Source organism: Solea senegalensis, linkage group LG7 (assembly GCF_019176455.1).
Source record: "Solea senegalensis isolate Sse05_10M linkage group LG7, IFAPA_SoseM_1, whole genome shotgun sequence".
Classification (NCBI taxonomy): domain Eukaryota; kingdom Metazoa; phylum Chordata; class Actinopteri; order Pleuronectiformes; family Soleidae; genus Solea; species Solea senegalensis.
Genome location: NC_058027.1, coordinates 26,456,642 through 26,479,990, shown reverse-complemented (window position 1 = coordinate 26,479,990; position 23,349 = coordinate 26,456,642). Strand labels below are relative to the sequence as shown.

The following is a 23,349-nucleotide window of genomic DNA, read 5'->3' as shown; positions in this document are numbered from 1 at the left end:
TTGTAAAATATCACCACCAGGGGGCGTTTTTCTTTTGAGTTTTGTAAGCTGCTCTCACAGGAATCATCATATCCACCTCAGTTACTTCACTAAATCTACATTGTAGATGTAGAGGATTCGATAAAGGCTTGTGTACCTTGCCCAGGGGCACCCCAGCCCTCCACCCATCACAGGATTTAAACCGGCAACCCTCCAGGTACAAGCTGTGTTCAATGAACAAACATGAAAGAGTTAATAAAACTGGGATCTGCAAGTGCGGAAAAGCTAGCAAACTTTCTCTGACAATTGATCAGAATCAGGAATCCTTAATTTTTTCAGGATCAAAACAAGATTTCTGAATGTTTTCCGCTTCTTAAATGTGAATATTCACTAGTCTCTTTGCTCCAGATAAACAAAGAAATCACTGAAACTGAATCATCTCCGGTTTGTGGACAGAAACGAGACGTTGGACAACGTCATCATTTCCAGGTGATCAACACTTTTTTTAACGTTTTCCAAACGATTACTTGATTAACCAAACTGGTTTTGATAAGAAATCTTCAACCCAAATGCAGCAGCTTGAAAGTGGGAGTTCTGTTCAGTCAAAGCATGACTCAATACTGTGGAAAACATACATCGATCCTCTTTCATTTCCAACTCATCGACCGTATGTACACACAGCATCACTCACTCACTCGCTGGTTTTTCTACCTTCTCGCATTAGCTTCATTACTTAAAATCACTGAGGCTCTTGAGGCCGAGGAACAGTGGCATTCGACACCTCAAAGGTAAATCCCACAGTGTTTCGTTCTCTTCAGTCTCCAGCCCGTTAATGCTTCTGCCGGTGAACTAATGAGGACGCTCGCAGGACAAAAAGTCTGGGGATGTTTATAATAAAGCGCGGCAAAGGCAAGCGGAATATGAAGTAAGCGTCTACAGAGAGATGGATGCTGGCTCTGCTGTTAAATAGGTCCTTTCATCCATCACAGTATTTGCAGTAGAACCTGTGCATTGTTAGGAAACTCTAATGTTTTTTTTTTCCCCCCCCGTTCCTTACGTACATTGATGTAATGAACAATTCAGCTTCACACGTTGAATCGGGCTCATATTTCATCCTCTACCTCTGCTTTAAATCACGAGGCAGAGCAGAGCAGAGCAGAGCAGAGGAGAGGTTTAGTCAGACTGCATCCAGAGAATTCACACTTGGAAATCGTCCCAAGACAAGTCAGAGGAAGCCCTGGATCTTGATCCCGCGCTGCCTTAGATAAACATGAGGGTGAATGGTCACATTGCTAGCGAGCCGTCCCCTCACCGCTGCCCGTATGCCCGGGAAAGAAAGGCGGCTTTATGGACGCGGAACAGAGTTGAGCTTTCTGCGACCAAACAGACACTCACAGTCTTGTGCAGTTTCAAACACGCCCACAGGTTGTTTACACGTGCATCTGCGACAACCCGCTGCAAAGTAATGGCAACACACACGCGCCCTCTCAGTTGGCCCCCGCCACAAGGACAACACAGAGAGCTGGGTGGCACGAGATAAGAGTCTGAGGTGAGTAAGTTGGAATGAAGGAAATATCAGCGGCGAGTGTCTGAGCTCGGCTCTTGGACGCCGAGCGTCGCCAGGAGAGCTTAAGCGTGCCTTGGCGCAGAGCGGGGGATCTGTGGAGCTGCACCGGTGGGACGTTCTCCCACATTCTTCCCGCCCAAACATTCACACAGGTTTTTGTTGATAGAGGCTCTGAAAACACTCTCAGGCTCAGGCACAACATCTTAGAAACACTCACTGGGGCTGAGTAAGAGGGTGATGGCATTATTGTTTACACCCACATTTATCCAAACTCCTCCAGACAATTGTGTGTGTGTGTGTGTGTGTTTTCTATTTATATTTTGATAATTAAGCGTCTTCTACTCTCCGCATGCGTCCGCTGTGAAGCCCACTGTGTTTGGGTGCATCCTCGGAGTTCAACACAAACACGGAGGCCGATTGGACAGAATGATTAAAGACATAAATAACTCCCGCTGACTTTGTCTCCTCACGGGCGAAAAACGTGTTACCAACTGCGCTGCCATATTTGAATGATTAAAAAAACGTCATTGTTTCAAAAGACACATTTTCAGGACAGAGCAGTTTAAAGTTAGACCAGCGAAAAAGCTCTCAGAGGGTTTTTATATCGTGTCATCAACCTATATTTTTAACCGAACACCAGAGAGAAACAGTCTTTACTCCATAGTTGTAATTTCTCAGCCACTATTTTGTAACAAACAGTTTATGAACTGTGAGGAGGAGGAGAAACTCTGCGGTGGCTTTACACGGACTTTGAAGATCCCCTTCTTCCCAGACTGATTAAAAAATCTGCTTGACGTTCTTTTCAGAGAAACATTGGCTCGAGCATCAAAAACAGACCACAGCCGCGCGTTTGTGTGAGGTAAAAGCAGGAGTCACGTGACCTCCCTCTCAGGCCAGCGGCCCACAAACAAGCAAATAAACAGCGGATTAGAGTCAGGCGGGAGGGCGGGCGGGGGGAGATAAATGAAGAAAGATGAGCAGCCGAGCCGAGAGAGAGCCGTTTCATTAACGCTGATGAACCTAATTCCATCAGTTCTCTGCGAGGCGTCACTGTAGTGGCAAACCACGCAGAGGCCGCGGCAATAAGGACACTTTCTTCACTCACTGCTGCAATTAACCCTGCCGTTGATTTTCTCTGCTTAGTGGCACCTGGGCGGTTAACATACACCCCGAGTTACGTATAGGGTATTGATTAGAGGTCGACTGGGGCAGAAAACAGAACTGTTCAATGAAAACGCTTAATGTCGGTAACCAGTTATTTTTATGGTCTGTTCACCACGTGCATTATCTCACGGCTCTGCACGTAGACGACCTCATCGAGTGCAGAGAGACCCAACAGTTCTGTCGTCAGTGGAGAGAAAAAAAAAACTCCCCTTTAACAGGAAGAAGAAATCAAAGATGTGCGGCCATCTGCCAAGACAGGTTGGGGTGAAAGGAAAAAAAAAAATGGGGGACAGAGAAACAACAATTGTATACAGTTCGGAGTCCGTGATGACGTGTGTGTAGAACTACAACGTCATTTATGTAATTACTCGATTACTAAATGAATCATCAACTATTTTGATAATTGATTGTTTTAACTGAGTTTTCAGCTTCTTACATGTGAATATTTTCAGGTTTATTTTGCCCCGTATAATAAAGAAATTTGAGAACGTCATCATATCCAGGTTTAAAAAAAGAAAAAAACACATGTTCCGACATTTTACGGACCAAAACGATGACTTGGAAATAAAGGACGGATTAATAATCGATCATGAAAATAATAATAATGATGATGTCAAAATACTGAAAACATAAAATGGGTCAACAAAAACTAAAAAAAACTAAACAACTTCTGGATGATCGAAACTTGCAATATTGATATTTGGACTTTGAAAAACTTTTTTGATGATCAGTTTGAACAAAAAAAATTCTCCAGTCTCAGCCGACCTGCTCGTCTTCTCACAGCCGAGTAACGAGCAACTTCCTGCTCGACTCCCGACAGCCAATCACGAGCGCCGTGAGACCTGGATCAGACTGCTCATTGGCTCCCTGACACTGACGAGCTGCTGTTAAAACATGATCTCAAATGACAGCACATTTTCAATCATGGGCTGAAACAGAGAAAGTTTGATAGACGAGATTCCCATGAACTAATACGAGTTTCTGCAGAGTTCAGAGCGTTAAATGGAAGCAAATTCAAACCCCAACATGTTGTGGCCTTAAATTGGAATCGTTCCCATTCACACGTCGCCCCTTTGACTCTGAGACGCCGCCGCGGTCCAATATACACGTCAGCCAGCAGTTATCAGGCGGTGAAAAGGAGACAAATTAATGAGGAAGCGCAATTTCATCCTGACATCCGTACATGTACACCCACTCACCCTTCACCCACACACACACACACACACACACGCACGCAGGAACCGAGGGGATCAGTGCGACGCAGACAGACACAGACAAGAGTGGAAATTGCATTTTTATCAGTGGAGATTTCTTCTCTACCTGTTATCATTAAGCTGCGTGTATCGAGGCTGAGGATCTGGGTCGCCATCATTCACATCGTAGCTGGCGTCCGGGTCCTGTAGAAAAAATAAAAAGGTATGTATATATAGATATATAGATATATATATATGTATAAATATAAACAGAAACTGCTTCTTCAGAGTGAGTTTAGAGATTCAGATCAGTGAGCTTCCTCTGGTGGTAAATACTGTTCTACTGTTTAAACCAGGGTATATGATCGGAGCAGAGCTGATGTTGAGACAAATAACAAAAAATAAGTTAAATAACCATTTAAGGCCACCTCATCTCTTGCTCCGTCTTAATTAAAGTACTTGAAAGAAATCTCCGACTTTTTCTGCACAGAATCTATTCTTCAGACTCACTGATGCCGCCGTTTACGGGCATCTTTTCAAACGATGAAGCCGCCGCGTCCACGTAAATCTCTACGTTGATGTTCGAGTCAGTGGAAGGCGGCACAGAGTCACGTGTCTGACGGCAGCAACGTTCTCCTCACACGGATCCAAAAGTAGCCGAATAAACTCCTGAAATAAGTTCCGTCATTGTTTAAAATGATCGTAATTAGGGGTCTCACGGTTCTTCAAATGCTCAATTCCATTCCTAACTAAGAAACTGCAGATTCTCATGTGTTTATAATTTAGGAAATGAACTCAGAACACATCAAATCCACAAGTTAGAGCCACGGTTGGAACGGACGTCAGTGGTCATTGGTTCCATGTTTGTTCTCTTGTTATATTAAACAAAGTTTAAAGAGGAACCAAACATTATAACTCGATAAAAGTAATTTATTTTTTTTATTTAAGACCTGGCAAAACTGCACTCAAAATTCTGATTATTGTATTTTAGACTTTTTAAAACCCTGCTGTCAAACTACGGAATTGATTTTTTCATGAAGCCGGACTCAGTTCCTCTAAAAAAAAAAAAAAACATTTCGAAAGATGCCTTTTAAATCAAATTCCCCAGTTGTCTGTATCATCGCTGGATTATATTATTGTACACTAGGAACACGCATTATTGTATTGTCTTTCTATAAACCATATAGTTTATAGCACACTGTCTTCTGTATATGTCAGTGAGACTTTATATTTAAGTGGACTCTCCGTCTCTTCCTATTTATGTTTGTCCCTTTTGTGTATCTCACCGCGCGAAAAATAAATCAAATCAAAATAAAATAATCTAATGACCTTGTGCCGTCACTACTGGCTACACTGCCCACCACAAAATGTTCCAAATCATGTCCGTAAGCTCTCAGGAGACGAGAACAACAACAAAAAAGAAAAAAAGGACAGAATGAAGGCAGGAGGCGTCGTCTCTGTATCAAACACAGAGTGTAAACGATGCTAAACGAGGCGCTCGGTTCCTCATCTTTCACGAAACATCAAGAAATCAGAGATGATACTCACGTAGTTCTGCATCAGGTCGGGGTGATTCTTCTCTATTCCATCATCCAGGATGGACACCACCACACCTTTACCTGTGTAGCCCGTCTGCCACGCAGCTTTGGCATTTAAGTCACGCTGGTTGCTGTTGTACTGTGGATGTAGAAAAGAGAGAGAGAGAGATGCAATCTAATTATCCTGGGGACACGTAGGGCACAAAAGGACTGTGCTTTTAACTGAATTTGGAAGGACTATTAAGAACAGAACCTGCGGGAAAAGGGTGCCACTTACTAAATGTATTTTCGAAAAAACACTGATGTTTGTTAGGTAAACAAAAGAGCATCTTTAGTCCAAAAGCATCAGTGCCACATTTGAATTTACTGCATTTATTATTAATGTCAAGCCCAGTGAACTGCCTCACATGAATCATTCTGTGCTTTGTGATACGACTGTTGACATTCAACCTGACCTTTTGGTAGAAAAGTCAAATGTGGCTCCTCTTTTACCAAACATGCACCGCGTGGTTTCATCCGCCGCCGCCGCTTCCTGTTCAAATCTCAAATCTCTTTCTCCGACACAAGGCGAGGGCCCGTGTTCAACACGACCCCGCGTCGTCATTGGCACTTTAACGCTTCAAAAGAAAATCAATTAAAGTTCAAAGTTGCGATGTGACATTCAGATGAGAGAAGGCCTCTCCGCGGCTGACACGCGGCGTGAATAATGAATCCGTGTTCAAGGTCTCGCTTTTGAATATTTTCCCCTCTTCCTCGACGTCGGCGTTCCCTGCGCACACACTGTGACGCCGTCTGAAGCTCGCCAGCGTCTGAACAGCCTCTGCTTTCAGATCTGCCAAAGGGAGGAATCTGCCTCATCGTTTAGACAAATATCAGAACGATATCATTTATTCATAGCAACAGCAGATGCTGACCATTAACATCTGTCAATCAAGGAGACTCTGCCAACAGACGCACTCTCACTGACCAACTGGGTCCAGTATTTAATGAGGCACAGGCTTATTTACTGTCGAGGAGATAATGACAGCAAATCCTGCTTTTTCCTCTAATGTGCAGAGCACTGTGGCCGCCTGGAACAGAGCTGCAGCTCTCCACAATCAGCAGAATCCAGCTTCACATTTTTTTTTAAAGCCAATCATTTTAAGAAATGACTCCAACGTGGAGAGGAATCGGAGGGTTGGTTAAAAGTGATGTGGCGTGACCATGGACCAAACCGACGCCATCTGATGCTTCACTTTTCATTCAAAGCTTGGTTTTTGACGCCTTGGAAAGAATTCTTTCATACGTACTTTTTGCATTTTGGATTCAAAGAACTTTTCAATGACTTTCAAGGAGCGACTCCCTCAAATTCAAGGACTGAACGTGCCGACACAGCTTAAGAGGGGAGGACAACTTTGTAAGAGCCCCATGACGTGCACTTTTATTGACGTGCAGCACAAGGACAAGTGATTGTCCTTGGGATTGTGGTTCAAAGTCAGTCTCTGTCATTTTTCTTCGGTGAGACGGAGATCTTGGAATTTTCATTTGTCGGGAATCACGTTGTCATTTGCTCGCTCTTGCTTTAACGTTACTCACTCGGAATCTCACTTCAACGGCAGAGAGAGACACTGCTGGTGATTAAGACTCCACGTTTGTGCTGCGTAGGCCTGGTCTAAGTACATCCGACAAACACACTATTTGTATAGCGTTGTCGTCGACTGGTATTTTCAGATTTCCCATCTCGCACTCAGCTTGGATTTCTGACTCGAGTGAAAATGGAACGCGCCATTAATATGCGCACAGAGAATAGCTCCACCCTCTCAAACCAAATGCATGAACTACGTACGGTGAAGAGTAAGAAAGAAACAGCAGAGCGAGAGAGAGAGAGAGAGTTGGTATGCGACAGCCACTGTAGTTCCCTGACAATCTTTCGATCAACACCAGGCTGCAATCTGCAGTCTCACCAGTAGATGTCACTACTGATTTTAATGATGGGGGATATTTTGGTTTGTTTTCATCTTCACTGAGAACTGTCCCTGCTGAAAAATGTACAGGAGGAGAAACACTGACTCAGCATTCCCCGAACAATTCTCTGACATTTACCAGACGATCGTCCATACTGCCGATTGTAACATTTTCTTTTTTCTTCTTTTTAATCTCGGGAACCTTTTCTGTCATATTTCCCCAGATTTACATTCCTGCCGACAACTAACATGTTGCTCACGGCCGCGCCGACGTGCTACTATTTATATCTCATCCAAAGTTCAGATGATTCAATCAGTGCAAAGGATCTGAGGGAAGGGACGGGGAAGGCGTCGCTCTACTCTCCGAGTCCATTAGTGTTTAATGAGCTTTACGAGCACACGAGGTGCCAACAGACTAAATAAAGTTTGATTTTTTTTTTTTATTTGCCACGCAGCTTCATGCGAAGGACGAGGAAACAAATCCTCAAATCATTCATATTTCTTGTTTTCCCAGCTTCTTAAACGTAAAGATTTCCTGGTTTCTTTGCTTCAGATAACAAAGAAATCATTAAAACTGACTCATTTTGGTTTGTGGATAAAACGAGACATTTAAGAACGTCGTCATTTCCAGGTTTTAGGAGAAATCTTTCAACATTTTACAGTACTCGATTAATCGAGAAAGAAGTTTTGCCATTTTAGTTCCGGTTTATTTGCTCCACTGGGACAAAAAAAACATCTTGGACTTTATTAATGTAATTTTATGGACCAAAATTGGGATTCTGATGAATATTCCTCATTTGAAGTACTAGAATTAATAATTATTCATGAGTAAATATGCTTATTTCAGCATTTGTGAAGCGTTGCTCCTACATTAATATGTCATTTATGAGGGCAGTTATGTATGTTTTGCTCTTGATAAATAAGCTAATGTGTAATTCTTAAATTCTTACTCAATTAATGATGCATTTATTCCATTACAAACCAGTTATTTAGTTGATGTTAATGCACAAGGAAAGCTTGTAAGTATTTACTAATGCTTAGCAGTTACTATTAAATATTACCTTTCGTTTGTCATACATGACTTTTCAGTTTCTTAGTACATATTTATGTACACACACACACACACACACACACTGAGAAAAATTGCTAATTAAACAGTTGCGAGTACAATCTTTTACGTTTAGTGACTCTGACACGAGCAGGCAGCGGGGCTTTTTATCGGCTTATTTGCCTGTCAAAGTGCCACTAACTATTCCAACACACTGGGAAAAAAAGGGAGTCTGTTAAAGCGCTGACATTCTGAACAACTGGTAATACAAGTCGCTTCTGCATCGCCGTGAATCTTCCTCTGCCTCGGGCAACCTCAGAGTAATTGAAGAAAAAGTGGAGCTGAACTGAAAACCCCCCGGGGGCATTTACCGCTGCTTTTAACAGTCCAGTGTATCAGTGACATTCTTCCGAGTCAAACGGGAAAAAAAAAATCCATCAGCTGAAAATGAGCGAGAGAGAGAGAGAGAGAGAGAGCGCGCTTCCAGATGAATCCACTCTGTCTTTGTAGTCACGGCTGCCTCCGCACTTAAGTAAACCATCAATTTCTTAAAAATGTGCAATTTGGAATTCAAACGGCTCTCGGTATGCAAGTGCTACTATCAAAGCAGAATCCTTCAGGTCTAGTCGCACACACCATTTCACACAGAGACAGTGTATGTGGAGGCTCGTCTCTCCACACCGGGGAAACATCACGCCCCCGAAATTGATTTACCTGTATTGTCTCATGGCGGAGGATAAGCTGAAGAAGAGTGAGGCTCAGAATTACGTCCACAGACGAAGAAAAAGCACTCGATTTTATTTTATTGGTATCGTGGGGCACGTATCAATAAAATCACAAAACAACGATTGTCTGATAATCAATATTTTGCAGGACGAGCGCACGGCGATACGTCGCGATCTCTGTCTAACTGAAGAAAACAAAACGTGAGCGTGAAAGGTTAAAAGTGCAGGATTTCTCTGTTTATTCAAAACACGGAGAACAAAGTGCATAAAGTCTATGTATCGAACACGTCTCTTAACTTAGCTTCCTCCGCTTCTTTTGTTTGAGCGGCGCCACCTCAAGGAGACAAGGGACCGTTTACTTTAGAGCGCCTTCATTTAGTAAATAAAATATCGATATTTGTCCTATTTGGTATTTGAGGAAGGACGACGATAAGTCACTGATATTATGACCCAGCACTCGTACTCACCAGATACCACTGATCTTTGAACTTGGGATCTGAAGGCTCTATAGGTTCCGTGTTAATATCCCTCTTTTTCCTCCGCTTCGACACCTGTTGTTCTGCCCAGGTCACCTAAAGAAGAGGAAGAAGCACAAACATGAGTGTTAGACGATCCGTGGCAAAAACATGCAGCTCTCCGCCTGCAAACAATCCACTCGCACGACAAATTAATTTAATGTTCAAGAGGCTAAAAACCTGGAATGAGATCCAGGCCTTCTCAAAAAGGTAACATTGAGGAGGATTTCTTGGAAGAAAAATGACAACGCACAAAGAAACACCGGCAATATATAACGTGAGCAGTTGGTCAGGAAGGAAGATCAGATTTTGGACCTCAGGCCATTCTCAATGTGTACATATTCAGAAAACAGGAAGCCTATCGTCACATGTGTCAGCTGTGCAGGGGCCATTAAAAACAGAACATGGCCATGACGACCGTTACGTCGAATGCATTAATGGAGATGTCAATTCTCGGTGGACTAACCTCCGACAGAGTGAGATTAGAGGCGCGGGGATGTCGCAAAGAAAACTCGTTAATGAGACACGCTGATGAATTTATTTCCAGAACAACCAGAGACTAATTAAAATGTGTCGGCTGCCAGAATCTACTACACGTATAACGGCTGAGCCGTAAACATGTGACACAGAAACAGAGACACTCGTCAGATCCAGACGAAGGAGACGCACATCTGTTGTCTGTCGGACGGAGATAAAATATCTGAACCCGTTCTGATGCAGCGAGCGTTTTCAGGATGACGCTCGGACCACAGAAGCGGTCTTTGCTCGCTCTGACATAAGCTTTGAACCTTTTTGTCCTCGAACCAAATTCATTCCGTTTTTAAATGATTTCTTAGTTGCATGGAGCAGAATAAAAATATTCACATTTAAGAAGCTGAAACAATGAGAAATCTTGTTTTAATCATGAAAAAAAAGCTTCAAACTGATTCATTGATTAATAAATCGAGTAATCGTTTCAGCTCGACTCGTCTCGTGTCACAACACTGATAAAATTTTTCGTACATTGCCCAGTCGCACTGATAGCGTGACTGCAGCATGTTGTAATGTTCAAGGCTCTGACACCGACAGAGGAGAATGAACCAGTTTCTTCTCCCTCTGCAGAACTGGACCCGGGTAAAACGCTTGGATAGATAAGAACAGTTAAAAAAAAAAGAAAAAAAAAAAAAGAAGAGAAGAGATATCCCAACTTCCTGCCGCAAGGACAAAGCACCTGATGTGAAGGACAACCGAATCACAGTGCACCTCTCCCCTCGCGCTCTCTCTCTCTCTCTGCAGATCACTGGAGACATTAGAGTAAAAAAGGAAAGACATAATGAAGGTCATCGTACTAACGCCAGTCCAACAGAAGCACAACGGAAAGATTTCAATGAAAGGAGCAGAGATGGCCGTGTGTGAGTGTGTGAACATTGACATTTGTCTCGGGTCAGTGTGAGGACGAGGTCACAGCTGTGGCCGTTTGAAGAACTGCCGACAAGGCCAAAACTTTTGATGACGTGAGTTAAAAAGCAGTTGGTCAGTCCAAACTTGGACATTACTTTGTGACTCATGGCTGTAGCGGTACGTGATGTGACCGTATTAACATTTTTCTTTAGAATCGTAACTTGTTGTGCAAGACAACTTGATTCCGTCTTCTCAGCCATGACTTCATCCACAGTTTTTTTATGCTTTTCTCAGCACAAAACATCACACACACACACAACAGCTATTAACTGACGACGCCGACGGTCTGCCTCCATCTCCCCAAATCCCTGGATCCCTGTGCTTTCTCAGGATTAAAACAGCGGTTACAAAATGAGTTGTGTCTGTGGTCTCCCACTGTTTTTAAAACCGAGCTCAGATTTGATAATCCTCTAGTGCGAAGATAGCTTAATTCCAGGAGGACTTGCTTGAGTTGCGATGACTGAGAACCTGAAATGAATCATCACTTTGGCAATTAAAGTCCTTAGACTGGAGCTCCAACGTGAAAGTGAAGGTCTACAAGACGCTACTGAGCCCTGCTATGATGTATGTCTAGCAGCTGGAGATGGCAGAGCTGAAGATGCTGATATTTTCCATTGGGAGTGACCAGGATGGACAGGACTAGAAATGAGAGACGGCTCAGGTTGAAGGGTTTGGAAATAAAGTAATAGAGTCAAGGTGGAGATGGTTTGGTCACGCGCAGATGAGGGATAGTGATTATACTGGACAAAGGATGTTGAGGATGGAGCTTCCAGGAGAAAGGAGGAAAAGAGGACCACAGAGAAGGTTCATGGACGTTGTGAAGGAGGACTTGAGGACAGTTGGTGGAACAGGAGAAGACAGGAGAGGACCCTAAAGGGAGAAGTTTGTTTTCTGTTCCCTGAAAGTTCAAAACTCTCGATCAAACATTCAACTCCCTCTAAATACACATGTACAATCCGATCTTGACAGGTGACGGGAAATAACGCGACAAGAACGTGGACCATTTTCCGGAGGAGCGGCACCAAATTTAGTCTGAGTTCTCCATAAATGGCAGATTCTATTGTCACAGTGAGCTCATTATTTCTTGAGATGTTGAAAGAAACGCCTCTCAGTGTTTGAAAAAGTGAGAAAATAAATGACTGTGTCCACCCCCTGAATCAGATCTGCTTAAAAACTCTAATGGGTTCGTCCTTGGGCAGATCTCCACACTCCCATCAAGTTTAAAAGACAATTAGTCCAGGAGTTTTTCTTTTTGGTGATAATTTGCTGCTTAAAAAACACAGCAGCTTATGGCTCCATAAACTTTTCTTTGTGCTGCTGTGAGGCTGTAGACTTTCTCTGCTGCACTTTCTGAGTCTGCAGATTCACGTTGTACCGGCACAATTTAAGTGCAACATATATAACATTCTATCAAGGTGGTTAAGAATTATCATTTTTTACAATCACTGCAATCACTGAAATAATAAGGTAATGAAATATCGTGTCATGTCAAGTCATTACGGGCAGCCGTAGAAACTTTAAGTTCATTTGTACCTTGATCCATATTGGATTAGAGCGAGTTCACTTGCATCCCCAGAGATTCACACGCACACACCTATATGACATTATTATTCTTCACATGAAATGATCTCATTATTCTTGAGACGGTGGGAGGGACTGACAGGACAGTCGCTCTCCGTCAGGCCCTTAATATCGGCTTTTTTGTTTTAATGAAAATAGCAGCGTTGTGTGGAAAGGACAAAGACGCTGTTGTGTTAAAAAAAAAAGAAAGAAAAAAAAAAGACCTCCTTCCATGTGACCGGGTGATCTTCAGTCACGAGAAAAATTGTATTTTATCTTGCATCAGAAGACGGTGGGGGGGAATTTCCCCTTTTTCCATTCCCTTCTCTGCTGAACAATCACACTTTTAATCCTGTTTTCACACATACGCAGAGAGAGAGTCTCTGTTGTGAAAGGTTTGCAAGTCAATGCTCTTCAAACATGACAGGAAACTTGATGGTGATGATGACGATGATAAACAAAGCAACTAGCTGTTTACCACAACTACCAAACAATCAAGCTGCAAGAGACACCAGTTATTTCCCACTGCTTTATTCACCCACTTAATATCATCTCTTAATGTCACACACATCGTCTTTGTTTTGTCAAAAGAAAACGGCAAAGACACTATTGAGAAAAATTATTTGTTTGGTCATTTTTACTTTCCATAAAAAAGTCTCCAAGTTAATGCAACAGATTGTGTCCTTGACCTCCGATTTGAAACCTCCAGATTTGCAATTTACTGTCGTTTCACAACCAGACACCTACTAGACGTTCCGCTAGTAATCAGTCGATTATTTTCTCAATGGATAGACTTAGAAAACATGAGAAAAAAAAAGTATCTCAAATGTCTTGTTTTTGTTCAACCCACCAAAAGGTTTTGGTTTTATTTGTCGTACGGAACAAAGAAACCAGAAAATATTCACATTTAAGAAGCTGAAAAATCAGAGAGCTTGTTTTAATTTAACTTAAAAAGAATTACACCAATTAATGGGGTATAATTCTCCCCTTAATAATTTACAAACACTTGTGATTGAGACAATTAGGGAAAATGTTTACCGACGTTCGCATCGCTAACGTCTATAAAGTTATACTTGATCCATCTGCGCAGACAGACAGACTTAGGTGTGTACATTTTTTGGACCTCACAAAGGTACAGATACGTGGAAACACACACAAACACCCACAGAGATGCAACTGAAGCTATAAGACTATTTTTGTGGGGACATTTTGTCTAGGCCCCACAACTTTAAATGCTTTTTCAGGGTTAAGACCTGTGTTTAGGGTTAGGTTCTTAGTTGTAATGGTTCGGGCAGTTGTTCTCAAACCTTTCCTGTTGGGCCCTTCTTACTCTCTCACAATTGCAACAATGTGTCAAGTATAACATTTATTGAAAGAAACATTCTTCCTTCAGCAATACAAATAACCCTTAATGTTGCTTCCTGAGAAAGGAATTTTCAAATAAATATATGAAAGGTGCAATTATAACTATAGCAACGAAATGTTTTAAACAATAAATACATTTCGAGCAGCAGGCAGTATGAGCTCATCTGCAATAACTTCTTGGTACGTGCAATTCTGTATGTAACCTTGTAGGAAGCTAGCTGTGCTTTGTTGTTTCCACCGGCAGTTTGTTTTAAACCACTTCCCTGCTTTCGGTATTGATAAAGTTTCCTCTTGAAAAACGACAATGGCTTACCAACGTAACTCAAGTGAAGTGTCTCTTCAATTTATTAGCTTTCATGCTGTCCACCTGCCAATGTTTTGAGACACAACACACAGACAGGTCTTTCTTCTCCTAACACCACATTCACCGTGAATCCAAGTCTCAGCTATGAGATATTATCCAAACCTTGTCACCAGTGTAGATTTTGTTGTCACTAAAATGAGTCTGGGTTGCTGCAAGACCTCAAGTTCCACCTGCTAAATTTTAGTTACTTACTTAAAAAAAGAAAAGAAAAACAGAGCTGGAAAAAGTCTCTACTGGGGGCCCGCCCCACAGTTTGAGAAAGGCTGGGTTAGGGTAAGGTGTTAGGGAATGTATTATGTCTATGAGGCGTCCTCACTAGGATATAAAAACAAGTTTTTGTGTTTGTGTGCACTCTCAAACTGGAGAGCTTCTTCACTCTCCAGTTTGTGTACCTGTCCCTCAGGCTCTGTTGCAAATTCACCATGGGTTGAATTAATTCTGTGGATTGCACTGCATAAATAAACGATGACACAGAACTGGTGAGCTGAAAAACAGCTCCTCAAAATTGAAACGCAAGGCACTTACATTTCTACATTTATTATCAAGAGACATCCTCTTGATAACATGGCCGTGTACGTCTGAGTCCGCGTGAATGACGCAACAGTTCCGCAGTTTGTACGCCATCTCCTTCTTGGTGTTTTGGTGCCAATCCGACTCCAGTCCAACTAAGCGTATACATGCAGGAGTAATCAGACTATGAATCGCATCATCTAGGTTTGTTAGTCCGACTAAAGTCTTAGTCCGACTAATATTCATTTCATTTTCTAAGCACTGGGGTCAAACGTAGGACAGTATTTCTGATTTTCTGATTCTGAAGTACCAGAAGAAGAGCATCTACCACTGGTGGTACCACAGTTTGAGAACCATGGTCCTTTTTTAATAACCTGCTGGTTGCCCTTTTATATTGGATGAAATAAAACATTACAGTTAAATTTACATAAATGTTCTCACTTCCGACCAATTTCTATATTAGGGTGAAAAACATGGCATATTTTTGCAACCAATTGCACAACTTTTACAGATTATATTCTCAACAACAAATACTTATATTTCATGTTAAATATTTTGTTATATAACAGCCTGTGACAGAACACAGAGTTGACAAATGGCCTTTCCATAATGAATGAGCTTTGAAAAGAAAGAAATAAGCGTCTATCTCCCAGGTCCAGACTTATGTGGTGCAGAACTAATGCTCACAAACACGCTGCTCGCTTCGTGTTTACGCGTCGAGTCGGAGCCATCGACCCCACCCTTCTCTTTTTGCTCGCTCTCCGTCTTGTCCTTCATCGTCACACAAACAAAGTTTCCTCTGAGCGAGTCCCAGCAGAAGCCTCAAAGAAGGCATCACATTACTGCGAGGGAGTAACAAAATCCAATTACAGTGCAGATCAATGGTCCCACAGTGGCGCAGTCGAGTCACTGAAGCCCGAGTCCGCGTCTCAAGCTCGAGTCCCACAACGTGAATCAAGAGTCAAGTCCCCATTACGCCAGTCCAAGATTGAAGATGGTAAATGGTCTCGTGATTTTCTCGTTCTTGACGAAACACTCGGAGCACTCTACACCACACTCAGCTATTCATTCATACAGCACACATGCACTGCTCAAAACATGAAGGGACCACTTATTCGGTTGCAGTCAGATTTCCTGAGAGATTTTGAGTGGGTTGGGGGGGGTTTTGTTGAAGAAAAGACTTCACCAATCATGTTTTTATGTGTTCCTTTAATCTTTTTTAAAGCAAATATTGCTCTCTTTCTATCAAGTGAAATTCTCAACGACTTGTTTATATTAGTCACCAAACTACAGATAAAATAGAACAAAAGAGGGGGGAAAAAATGCAATAAAGATACTCAAAACAAATTGCCTGAAAGGTTGCAGGTTGAAGTAATGCCGAACCTTAACTTACCCAAACTTAAATATGACACACAGTCCAGTTAATAAAAACAAATCACTGCATTATTTTACAATAATTACATCCTACCATCTCTCTCTAACAGATTACGCTCTGATTTGAGTAATTTATAGACATGTGAGTAAAATTAATAACATTTTTAATTGTCGAATAAATCCCTTCCAAAAGGTGTTTGCTAAATTAATAGTTATTTAAAAAAATATTCACCTAAATCGTAACTAAAAAGGTTCAGGAAAATTCTGCTCTTTTGTTTAGGGACCCAAAATAAATCTCCCCTGATCCATCTGTGGCCTCTGAACCAGCTTTTGGACATCACTGCACACATGTACTTTTTCTATTTTACTTTTTAAGTTGTTGCCCTAATTATGTAAAAAAATAAAAAAATAAATAAATAAGCAACAGCTTATTAATAATGTACCATTGATGGATGGTTCATTATTTTTTGCTGCCAAAGAACTGATTCCTTTATTCCTTTATTGAAGTAGATTTTCGTTACCGCAAGATCGCAGATTCCTGCAGGGACCGTCTGTTACTGTACAATCTCAATAAAACCTCAACCACAACCCAAACAGAGTTCTGTGTTTCTGAGGCGGAATCCTTTGTCACTTCCCCGCTTGCTTTTAACTCGGCAAACAAACACGGAAAAAAAGTGACGCAGCCTAAAACATCAAACAAAGCAGCGACAGAACACGGAGGCCGCAGATAAAACAAAAAAAAACCCAGGCTTTACATTTTCAACAGACACCCATTAATGGGGGTTTCTGTGAGGCGGTCTATGGGATCTGGCAGTGGTCCACGTGTAATTAAACACTCTTCAAAGACACTTTACTGAGCCTTTTGTTCAGACTTCATCTCTCCACCGGTTTAAAAACATGACGGCACTTTCTCTCTCCTCCTTCTCCCAAATGGCCAAATGGTTTTACAGGAAAACACACACACACACACACACACACACACACACACAGCTGATAAATGGACAGAAATCAAATCTGTAATAATGAGGTTGTTTTAAGCTGCTTTTATCACGCCGTTAATAACGGAAATGGAATTCAAATGATGTTCCGATCGGACCCAGATGGAGATTTGGTAAATAAATACCGCCGAGTTATTGCGGAATTTCAAACTCAAGCTCCCCTCAATTAAAAAAAAACAAACAAATAACAAATCCGAGATTAAATCCTTGCAGGTTGGAGAAAAAGCTAAGCCGATGCTTCCTGAGGAGACCGGAGGGATGTGAAGCAAACTGCTTCACTTTCTCTCAGGAGCTGTGGGGGGAAGAGAGGAATTCAACAACAGGAAATTGAGTCGCAGTGTTTAAGGAAATCCCGCAGAGGGACGCGGACCATTTTCAAACAAATACAGCAGAAGTGGATTTATTCCCAGCATGCACCTGCACTGTGGAGCTGCATGTTCTGACAGCAGCACTTTCAGCTTACGTAACACGAAAGCGCTCATATTTACGCGAAGACTTCTCCATGTTGCTATAATTGTCTTCGGAGAATCACCATTTCCTGAAATGACTGGACAAAGTGAAGATGCTTCAGTCGATACAAACTGAGATCATCTTCCAAAAAAACAAAGGAGATGAAAGAGTGAGAAACGTTTCTCAAGTGCAGGTTTGAATTTTAGAGAAAATTATATATAGAGAGAGAACTAATTTGATGGTAAATATTAAATCTGTATTTATAAAAGCAATCAAAACTGCAGTTTAACCATTCACACATTCACACCCATTCACTCATACATTACATACAATTATTGATAAAACGTTTCTTTGTATGCTTTCTTATATATTACATATGTTACTGTGTTCATCCGTTTTTCCACTCTGGAGCTCACATGCTGTGTTTTACAAGCCTTTTTTTATTTTATTATGCTTTCATAGTTGTTCTGTCACATCACGAAGGTGTCGCTAATGTCCCACATTTACAATGTCAACCCATCTACAGTCCACGACTGACCAAGTATTACTCATTAACCTGGTCGACGTGTGTTTAAATGTCTTCAGGAAAACGCAGACAATTTGCAACCCTATTGGCAACGCATCATAAACCAGAGGTTAGTGGGAGGTTGCCATGGCAACGAATACATTCCCAGGTGAGTCAGAGATCGTGGAAAAACGAGGTGTCGGACACGGAGCAAAAGGGATCTGCCTGGTACATAAAGTCCACTATTTACCATTGGCTACATGAAGTCTGAGCAGACTCGGATCAATTTTTCATCCGGAAGTCATTGTGCTGTGGATGTAGCAGCTGTCGACGGAAAAACCTGCCGCACTTAAACGCGCTCTTCACCCCTGACAGCTCTGTCAGCCTGTGAACCGTGGAGGAGCACAAACAAATAAATAGCAGCCGGCACTTCCACTTAATATCTGCACGATGACAGCTCGTGTCAGTGAGCGATGCATCAAAGGTCGCGCTGGGGAGGGTTTTTCTTTTCTTTATGACAGTTGTCTTTGTTTCAGTGACACAAACCACTGTCGTCAACTGAAACTCGAAGAAAGAAATTACAATAAATATTTTAAATGCGCATCTCAATTATCAATATCGAATTTGGGATAAAAGTTTTAACCACGCCCACAGTGTTGTGGCGTGGTTGAGTTTTTGAGAAATAATATTTGATGTAGAGGCTTTGGCTTCTCTGTCAGGACCTCAGTTGAACCTCATCCACATCCATAAATGCAGTGAATGCCCTTATAATCATTCAAAAACCTTACCTTAGGCTCATTTATTAGGCGGACATGTGTCCCTCTGTGAACCGACAGCGCCCTCTTCACCACTGCACGGTGCCGGAAGTGATAGTAATCACCAAATACCTAGAAAGAAAGATCACATCTGTTATTACATGTGCACAATAACTTCTCACTTCAACAGCCCGGCGAGAACATTTTAAGTCTGAGAATATCCTCAAGCCAAAGTCCTGAACTGTATATTTGAAATACATTTAAATCAAGTAAAAATAACAACTTGAAATGTTAATGTCAATTTGCACCCTAAAAAATAAAACAGACCTACAAAACAAAAAAGTAAATAACATAATTAAGATGCACTTAGGAAAGTGGATTTGCAGATCAGATCTGATCCACTGTTATGTTTTGCTCAGGGTTTGCCAGAATTAACATAAATACTAGTACTGGTCAATGTGAAGCCGTCAGTCCTGCGATTATTTCACAGGAAACACAGAAAATATCATTTGAAAAGTAGTAGATTCTGGAAACTACAAGTGCTTGCCATATATCGAAAGTTATATTGGAAAAAAAGAGGCTGAAAGACTCACTCATTGAACATGTTTTGATAATTCTACAGCCATAAAATCAAATTAGATAAGAGGGTTAAATGGAGCAAAGAAAGTGCAGAATATTCACGTTCAAGAAGCCAAAAAAATTATAAAATGTGTTCAATAATTATAACTCTCAAACCGATGAATCAACCACCTGATTGATTTAGTCATCTATCACTGTTGCATCTCCTAATCTAAATTAAAGTGTATGCAGTGTATGAGATGTTTTCATGTCCGTACAGTTAGACGCCATTTTTAGCAACAAACATCTGTGAGGGCGCGCAGTGTTAACAGCTCCATATGCTGTGAAGCGTTAGTGATTCTGCTGAAGAGAATCTGGGGATAAATCATCAGACGGAGCCATAAACTGAATTACCACTGAACATCCATTACACGCAGCATAAATGCATGAAGGTGTGTTTAACTAAAAAAAGGAGCATAAATATACACATCTGTTTTAAGAAAGGGACGGTGATGTGTCCCGGCAAAGGCGAATGTGGTGTTGAGCCACTGCACACACGTTTCAACATTCCTTTACTGCAAAGGAGGCACAAATCAGTCCTCCAACCTCCTCTGTTCCCATTTAATCACAGTAAACAGGCCGATTCCAGCTGGGAACGACACAAAAGAGCCCGGCACACAAAGACTGTGCACAATGGGGAGGCTGCAACCAAGAAGGAAGACACACTTCCTAGAGATATTCAGCTCAGACCTGGAAACACCATTATCCTCTATGTGTGTGTGTAAACTGTGAAAAAAAAATTAGGCTGCAAAAAGGGAACAAAAAGCTGACTTTCAAAGCCATTAGCCGAGGAGAAAAATAACAGCAGGTCGTGGGTCCATTGTGTTCAAACCAGAAAAAGCCTGTGAGGCTGGGGACACTGATCAAAGACAGTGTCCATTAAGAAACTCCAAAATAGGTCTAACACCAATTAAGACAAGGCAGAGATGGCAGAGATGGCCGATTCATCCATTAAAGCGATGTTTTTAAAGACGACTCAAGAGCCATTAGTGGATAATGCACCGTGCACTGTGCCTTTTTCATCAGACGCACATGAAAATGAGAATCCAGTCAAAAACGTCGTTTTATCTCATCGGTTAAAATCGTTTTATCTCATCGGCTTTTTGTCCACAAGGACCTGGGGTTTCGGGAGCAGCAACAACGACACCGTTGTGTTTTCATGTTTACAACCAATGTGCTATGTTGTCATGGTCCCACCATTGTCAAGTTGGTTTGACTTTATGATAACTCTGTTTCTATGATTGCATACGTAACGCACACGGCTCTGCACATCTGCTACCGCTCCCTCTTCACCTCCCCCGGACTCCCCCGTGTTGTGTTTTCATGTTACACTGATGGAGGAGATGTCGTGCGGAGAGTTTGGGCGTATGGGACTGTGATCGAGACCTGTCGGCCGAGCGTTTATTTCGTAGTCTGCTTGGGCTTTCAAACACGGTCGCTGCTGGCTCCCAAAACCTTGCGGAGGGCAAGGGGAGAGTATCAATATCTTCAGAAATTGTTCTACAAAATCACATTAAATTAAACACCACTCAGGGAAATGAAATGGCAACATAAATCAAGTTTCATTTCATTTAATTTCACGCCATTTGCACTGAATTCAAATTATACTCCTTAACAACACTCTTGGCCGTTTGTCTCAACCAGACGTCAGCCTTTGATACGAGAAGAGACTGTGAGGCGTTGAAGAAACACCAGTCGCAAGGGAGTTACGTTTTTCTGTTGCCCAACGAGCTGACAGTCGGTAGGTGGAGCTGGTCAACCTCCACTGGGACCGCACCGTACCATTTCCCTCTGGTACCTCAAGGGAAGGGTGCCGAAAATGCCAGGTTATTTTTGGTACTATTCCAAATGGAAACAAAAAAAGACTGTACCAAACCGAACCGTGTCCCCGTCTGGACACATGGATTCAAATGCAAACATTTACTTACACATGGACAAGGGGTCAGTGGACATTAAAACCCACTCAACTCTTTCAAATATATGCGCACACACACACACGGCTCTCACTAAACACAAAATGAAGCCAGTTGCAGCTCAATCACCGCGTGGCATTCAGCAACAACGCCAACGGTGCATGTCTTCCACCGTCTAATCTCACGAATGCATCGCTCCTGTGACGTGCTTAGCCTTTTTTTTCTTTTTTTCCCCACTGGAAAAAGACGACCATTTACGCCATTAGGGACGGAGAAATGATGTGGAAACAGTTCAGGCCTGTTGACCAGTGACCACCATTGATAGAGCACAACAAGCTGGACTGGCGTTCTCAGCATTAATCCATCAGCCTCATTAAAATGCATTGTAGCAGACAAGTGAAATTACTGTCTGCTGGTTTGTTTGCATGTTTGCCCCCACGCCGTCGGCCAAATTTACCTTGTAGGAAAGCACTTACGAAGGAGTCTGGTTTCTCATCTCCAGTGACTGTTGACACAATTAGGTTTTACAAAAGAGACAAACTTCACTGTGTCTGGAGACGCATGCTGACAGAGGTTTTGCCGGGCTGCAAGAAAGTGATAGGGAAATGTTTTCCATATGGAATTGTGAACATTGACAACAAAGCCCATGGATTTTACACTCAAAGGAGGCATGTTTAAGCTGCAGTTAAACTACGGACACATCAATCATGACATGATATGATATTCTTTCGGTTTTTTTGACGTCTGACTGCATTTGATTAAAGAGCCGCAGGATGTAGGACATTACCATATTTAGTTTGTGCATCAGAGACTTGAGAGATAGATTGAGAAAATGAACCCAACACCGTCACAAGCCTCTTAAAATAGTTCAGCAACTTGTTTGCATAATGGGGGTCTAATTATTCAGGTTCTGCCAACTTTTCTTTTAAAGCAGGGCAGACCAGACCGAGCTGACCCACACATCTGTCTCATGGACAAAAACTCCGGTTAGTCGTTACATCTTCTCCACTCACTGCTGTCATTTGTATAACAGCAGTCACTCCTCACTCAGTATCACTCATCTTTATATGGCACCAAGGTCATGTAAAGCAAGGCAAGGATAATTCAGCTACTACTTTGTATGGCACATTTTTACTGCAAGGCAAACCAAAGGCAATTTATTTACTGGACATATACAAAGGCATGATACAAAAGCAACATTCAGACTCAGATTAGTATAATATATCAGAAGATTAATCAAGAACAAAATACAGGCTACAATACAAGGTTTTCTGAACCTGGATGAACTCTTCCTCAGACTGGTTAAATCCTACATGCTGCATTTTTTCATGGACCGATGAATTGATTGGGCCAATTACTCAGGCTAATATCTGCAATGTTTCTACATATTCATCTCAAATACGTGACACATTTTGCTATAGCAATAAAGCTTTTGTAATCCAAATTTTAGGTAATTGATAAACCCTTTCATATATTCAATATCTAGTTATATATGTTATTTTAATTGAAAATACAATTGCACTGCAGGCATAAAATATAGATTAGAGACCGACCGTTGACATGTTCAATAACTGGTTACTCAAGTTAAGCAGTTTTTCAAGTATCAGCCATCGGCCGCACCGATTTCTCAAAAATCAGAGAGAAAACATCAGTTTTCAGATTTTGACACAGAAAACTGTACATCAGATTAAATCAAAAAAAGGGTTGAATTAAGAATTTACATTACAAAATGGTTGAATAACAGGTAGTGGTAAAAAAAAAAAAAGTAATGTAATTGGCATTAATTTAGAATAATTATTAACTTAAGAGTTGCAGCAAAGTTAGA

At 41.7% G+C, this 23,349-nt stretch overlaps 1 protein-coding gene across 2 annotated transcripts in view; it reads right to left on the bottom strand.

The window, feature by feature from the left end:
• Nucleotides 1–23,349, bottom strand: part of furina (furin (paired basic amino acid cleaving enzyme) a) — a 96,962-nt gene that overhangs the window by 31,726 nt on the left and 41,887 nt on the right. For both annotated transcript variants that reach the window (XM_044030167.1, XM_044030166.1), the window contains exons 3-6: nt 19,027–19,125; nt 9,625–9,729; nt 5,452–5,580; nt 4,031–4,107 (exon numbers count right to left, since the gene is read on the bottom strand). In XM_044030167.1, the coding sequence (XP_043886102.1) occupies nt 4,031–4,107; nt 5,452–5,580; nt 9,625–9,729; nt 19,027–19,125 (410 nt within the window). The remainder of the gene's footprint in view (nt 1–4,030; nt 4,108–5,451; nt 5,581–9,624; nt 9,730–19,026; nt 19,126–23,349) is intronic.